Below are 6,280 nucleotides of genomic sequence, written 5' to 3' on the forward strand. Positions count from 1 at the left end.
CTGCCCCCTGGACCTGCCTGACTCGTCCTGGTGCCTCATTTCTGGTTGGAGATCTCGTCATATGGATGTCCCGTGTGGTCTGTCTGGGATGCGTGTGGTGACTGGGGACAGTTCCACTTTACCATGAAGACGTTCCTGGCCTGGGCTGATGCAGACAGCTGTTATCTGAGTACTTGTGACTGCAATCGCTCAATAGTTCAGGACTGGAGTTTCCTCTAGTCTACCTGAGCCTCCAATAATGAACTGGACTCCATATGAACTTCTCCACATCTCCTGTTATACTAAACTTCCAGCCTCCTAACACACAGTATGAGTGCAGATCAATCCCTGCTGTCTGTTATCACCCAGATGAGGATGGGTTCCCTGTTGAGTCTGGTTCCTCTCAAGGTTTCTTCCTATTACCATCTCAGGGAGTTTTTCCCTCAGCACCGTCGCTTGTTCATCAGAGACGATCTGATCATTTTGATTCATACACATTTTTTACATTTCATATAAATTTCCATAATTTTCTTTTGACTGTGTGAAGCTGCTTTATGGCAATGACAACTGTTAAAAGCCAAACAATTAAAAGTGAATTAAACTTTATTGAATATTTCTCTGAAAACATTAATTATGTTTGTTCATGAAGTTTTAACAAAGGCATATATGATGTATACATTGAAGCAGAAATTAATTATTTTTTAATTAAGCTATATCACACAAAAGGGAGTGCTATATTTCTTCTATTATATCGTAGACACGATTACTAGCAAAATAGTGTAACCTCGAACGTGATATTGCTTTTATATAGCAGTTCCACGAACAATATTTATTATAAACAGATTATGATTTGTTTCATTATTTAACCAGTTATTTTGCTCCACCTACATATATCCTGACCAAACTAACCGCGACTGGCAGAGCTGGCGACCGACAGTTAGCGAGCGACAGTTGGTGTAATTAACAGGAGTGAAAGTAGTTTTTGAGTCTTACTGGTACCATGTAGCCAAAAGCTGAGTCTCAGTCCTGTAGATCTCGTACGTTTCTCTCGATATGTCCATTTATTCCACTTCAGAATATCAGATAACTTACAGGTTCCAGGGTTAAATCTCAAATACCATTAAATGGAAAGCTAGTGCATAGGCTGTACAATCCCTTGTCACACACACCAATAGTGCCCTTAATTAGGGGTTAGTGAGCGATCGTGTTAGGAGCTAGTTAGCTTTGTAGCTGTAAATAAAAGAATACGGACGTTTCAGATGCTATTCGGACCGTCTTAGAAGCGATTATTAAGTAGTCAGTGTGTTGTTTAAAACGATATAACGTTATCAGGTGTGTTTGCTTGCTGAAAGTGTTTCTGTGTTTTAAATGTGGTTTTTGCCAAGCAGTTGCTCTCTACTGACCTACTTTCACCCACGCTGCGACCGCCAGCAACAGTAGACTGTAGAACACCTGGGGTGGCGAGTGATACATATAGTTAAGCGACCCAGTGCTGTTATCTCATTATAACATTATCACTATTCCTGGAATGCATCTCGCCCAATCAGATTGCTCAGTCGGTAATAACTGTTGTATAATATTCAATATTATGCATTTAAGAAGAGTTAACAAAGAGAATTGGGTTTATATTTTGTTGATACCATTCTTATCACTATATTATTATTATGATGATGATTTGAGTAATGGCTAGAGGAGGCTAAAAGTGACACAATATGTTACTTAGGAAATACTTAGCAATTGTAGGGCTTCTTGGAATTAACACTAATCATAAAGAACAGCATCGATAAGGTGTGCAGGACATATACAGTTTTTCACAGGGTGCTTTTAATAAAAAAATTATAATTACTAATGTATGAATTATCATAAAAATATAATTAATACCAATTTATTTATATAATTTTAGCAAATCTAATATTTACCAAAATCAAGTGTTTGCTTAATTTTTTTTTTAGACTTTTACAAATTAGAATTGCTCATAATAATTTAATTTAATTTAAAACAAATACAGAAGATATCATATTAGTTATCATGGTTAGTGATATTAGTCATTATTTAGTAAATATGTAAACAATTATAAAAAAATAAATAATATATAATAATTAGAATGTAAACTGTATATTGATTATTAAAATAATAGATTTTGATATATTATTTAAACACATTTTGTTTTATAAAGTTATATATAGTAAACAGTATATTATTAGAAATGAATTAATGTCTTGTTATTTGTTCACAAGAAATGTGTGAATTTGGTCGTTTTATAGACTTTATAACCCGTTAGTGATGTCTAATATCCTTTTGAATATGGAAAACCTTTTAATATATAATAAGTTATTATTAAATCGTTATACTACAATTACTTGATGCTTGATATTTGACTCTTACTCTTAAATTATGCAAATTTAAGTTTATAATATTAACACTAAAAGTTTTTTATTGCAAATAATCACCACTGGTAATTCAATCAGTAATCATTTAAACTTAACAGACCTTCAATCATGAAAAGCTCTTTGATCTTCAACAAGCAACAATAGGGAAATTGTTATAATATTGTTAATAAACAAATAAGAAGCTGTTAATTGATCTGCTCCTGTGTGTTAACCAGCTATAAGGTTTTTGAGTGTTAATGCAAACGTTTTTAGTTTATTCATGTAAAACAACATCAGTAATTAATACTTACTAAAGAAACAACAGCAAAGAAATTACAGGATTCTACTTTTCATTGTATTTTTTATTGGTATTTTTTAAATACTTTGTTTCCCATAGCATATGATGTAAGCATTTTAAAAAAATAGACAAAATATCCAAACCTGTACGTATCAGAATATTCAAAATAAGCAATAATTTCAGATATAAAACATTTATAAATACTTTATATACATATTTCTACAGAAATGTACAATAAAACACCACCGTGATTGCCTTTTCATCTTTTGTTCATGGACAAGAAGAAAAACAATCAGCAGAAAGATCAAGCAGATTGCATTCAGTGGGAAATTCCTGATGACATTATATTTAGAAGAGTTTCTTTTTTTTTTAATGTCAGGGCTCCAGACTCGACCACAGTAGTAAGCGTCTTCAACATTTAACACAATGTATCTCGTACCCACAACACGGTTAACGCAGTGCACAAATTACCACAAAAAAGTAAAAAACAATTTTTTTCAAATGTCATATAGGAATTCTCACAACCTCAAAGGCATTTAAAAGGTTAAACGTCTGATTCACATGGAATGCTTATGTGAGCAGATGAATAATATACATCTCTGAATAAGTGCTCAGACCTCTTTGCTACAAAACATCAGTATTTAAAATATAATTTAATATATACTCTATATATATATATATAGTCTGTGCAAATATTTTATTATCTCCTCGCCGGTATCTGTCGTTTTAAGGCTAGATTTCCGTAATGGACCGGTTAATGCTGATTCGTCTCCTGTTCAGGTCGTACACGGTTTTAAACTTGCCCTGGATGGCACATAGGATTGTCTTCCTGTACGTGCTGGACAAAAAGTAATAAATGATAGGGTCCAGGCAGCTGTTGAGCGCAGACAGGAGCAGGGTGTTTTCATTCCAGATGTGCAACATCTGCTTGCTTTCCAGCTCTTTGATCACATTCATCTGGGCCAGAACGTACGGCACTCTGACCAAATGGTACGGCAGGAAGCACAGCGCGAATATCACGGGCACCAGGAACGTCTTCAGGACGAGATTCTTCTTGCGGTTCTGTGCGTTCGGGTCACCTTTTCCCATCTCTACGTTTCTAAGCTTCAGAGCAATCTTCACGTAGAAAATGATAAACAACAGGAAAAAGGCACCAAAGAAGGCCACGGCGGTCAGATTGATGCTACCAGCTAACAGCCCCTTGTTGTGGAAATGAAAGCAGATCTTGTCGCATGGGTCTTTCTGCTCGTTACTGACAAAGAACAGGGCTGTTATTAGGAAAAGGACCGCCCAGGTGATGCCACTGGCTATGCGGCTCCACAGCACCTTCTGTATGCGGAAGACCCAGACCGGCTTGACGATCTTCAGGTAGCGGTCCAGGCTGATTAGGCTGAGGAAGGAGATGCTGGCGTACATGTTGATGTAGAAGAAGACACCCACCACTTTGCACAGAAAGTAAGGCCCCTGTTTGTCATGGTAGTAGATCCTCAGAGGCAAACTCAGGACCAAGAGCGAGTCGGCCAGCGTCAGATGACGCAAGTACACTGTCATGGAGCTGTCAGCCTGGCGTCGTATGAAGAAAATGAAGACGCTGATGGTGTTACTCAGGAACCCGAAACAGCAGATGATGATGTAGCTGATGGGTAAGAAGGGTGACAGGCCTCCATCCTGGATCTCACAGGAATCATTGCTGCTGAAGTTAAGTCTCAGAGACATTGTGCCTGTGGAGACACAGATGGTCAAAATGTTTGCATCTTATCAGGTTTTAACTATTACATTTTGTTTATAAGTATTGAACAGCCCTTTTTTTTACACACAATTTAAATGATATAAATGAACACACTTTTAGAAAGAAGGGAAAAAAAGGTGTTTTATTGTGCAAAGACTTGTCTCTTCAGTGGTACTGCTATTGGAAGTCTTTTACAGGTTTAGTTCGAGCAGTGGTTACCAAAATAGGGCAATTAACCTCAAGAGGGTTTTTTTATTCGCAGATGGGGTGATTAGAAACCCCTCTTGAAAGCCTCTTGTTTTCTTTTGTTTATTTTATTTTACAACATAAAACTAATCATGTCATTAATATCAGTCTATGGACTTTGGACACTACTATTATAAAAAGCTACTGTGACTGATATTTAAATGAAGAGTGTACATGCTTTAAATTTGGGCTTTTTCACTCTTCTGACACTTTGCACTAGCGTGGGGGTTCAGCAGAAACACGTTATAAAAAGCCATAGCTGGTTAGCAAATTCTTCGACCTCTGGCTCAGGGAAAAACATTAAACAAAGATAATATTTATTCAATACAGATTACCAAGATTTATTTGAGAACTTTGGAATAAAAATAATGTATCGTGGACACGTGTTGCAGAAAAGTTGATGTCATGTCCATCTTGACTCATGTAATGAAAAAAACTTTACAGAGTTACAGAAACTTAATCGTTAAAGGACCTATTTTCATTTTAAAGACCTGCGTTTTATCTTTGCCAGCCCTGGCAAAAAAAACGCACCTATACAGAATCTTTTCACGAAGCGTCAGCAAGCGTCATATAATTAGATTAAAATAAAAGATTTGTTAATGTATGTAGTGTAATATAACCCCAAAAAGCAGCATACAGTTAACTCATTAGAGTTGTTCTAAAATAAATCTAAAAGTCAAATAATATCATAAATTTGTTTAGTGCTTTAACCATAAAGAGTAAAATCAGGTTTTACTAAATCTCTAAATTGTAAGAATGCAGTCTTACCTCTGTGACCGTCTCCCTTTACTGAGTGACTGAGATAAAGGATGTCTGAATGTGTCTCCTTACGCAGGAAACCTTCTCCGCTGATATTACGTTTGCTTTGTGCTCATTTGTGGTAAAAGTGTGTCAGTTCATACAGTTCAGAGAAACACAGCCCACAAGCATCATAACGAGGAAATGACTCTGGTCTTCGTTTCTGCCGGCTGTCATTCACCACAGTGCAATATAATATGGACTTTTTGATTAAATGACTTTTATTAAACCTGAGTTTAAAAAAAAAATGCATTTAATTAGCTTTTATAGAATTAAAGTTTTCACTATTAGAGTTACACAATAAATAAAATAACATTTGTAAGCTGACACATTAAGTCACATTTTGGGTTTATATTATATAATTTCATACCAAGTTTATTACAGCATCATGTCCGGTTGCTGAGATATGGCCAGTGCAGGTTTGTTTATTATTATTATTATTATTATTATTATAAAGTACTTTATTAATCCCAAAGGGAAATTGTAACTTTTGCATTGGGAAGCTGAGGTTAGAGCGCAGGGTCGGCCAGGACACAGCGCCCCTGCAGCAGATAGGGATTAGGGCCAGGCTCAAGGGCTAAACAGGGGCAACTTGGCAGGATTCCATGATGTAATGAGGAGCAAAAATATAAAAAAGAGAAATATCTTTGCCAGCAGATTTATAGCAAAAAAAAAAGGTTTTTTGTTTAATTACAACTGGAGAAAACAATGTTAAGGATTAAAACTTTCTAAATCCTGTTGAAGGATCAGGAAAAAAAGGACTTTATCAACCCGATTTTTGCCAAACTAACCTGTGTGATATGACTAGATACTGTATTTGACAAAAAATGTTTTTATTTTAAAGCAATTCTTTCCAAGCGT

At 35.7% G+C, this 6,280-nt stretch overlaps 1 protein-coding gene across 1 annotated transcript; it reads right to left on the minus strand.

Annotated features, from left to right (window-relative positions):
* Positions 1–2,749: 2,749 nt before the first annotated feature.
* Positions 2,750–5,465, minus strand: gpr34l (G protein-coupled receptor 34 like). The gene is made up of 2 exons (XM_053478493.1): positions 5,390–5,465; positions 2,750–4,367 (listed from the first exon to the last, which is right to left on the minus strand). Exon 2 carries the CDS (start codon positions 4,360–4,362, stop codon positions 3,379–3,381), a length of 984 nt encoding a protein of 327 aa, XP_053334468.1. The 5' UTR covers positions 4,363–4,367; positions 5,390–5,465; the 3' UTR covers positions 2,750–3,378.
* Between the last annotated feature and the right edge of the window lie 815 nt (positions 5,466–6,280).

Source organism: Clarias gariepinus, chromosome 19 (genome assembly GCF_024256425.1).
Source record: "Clarias gariepinus isolate MV-2021 ecotype Netherlands chromosome 19, CGAR_prim_01v2, whole genome shotgun sequence".
NCBI classification, from domain to species: domain Eukaryota; kingdom Metazoa; phylum Chordata; class Actinopteri; order Siluriformes; family Clariidae; genus Clarias; species Clarias gariepinus.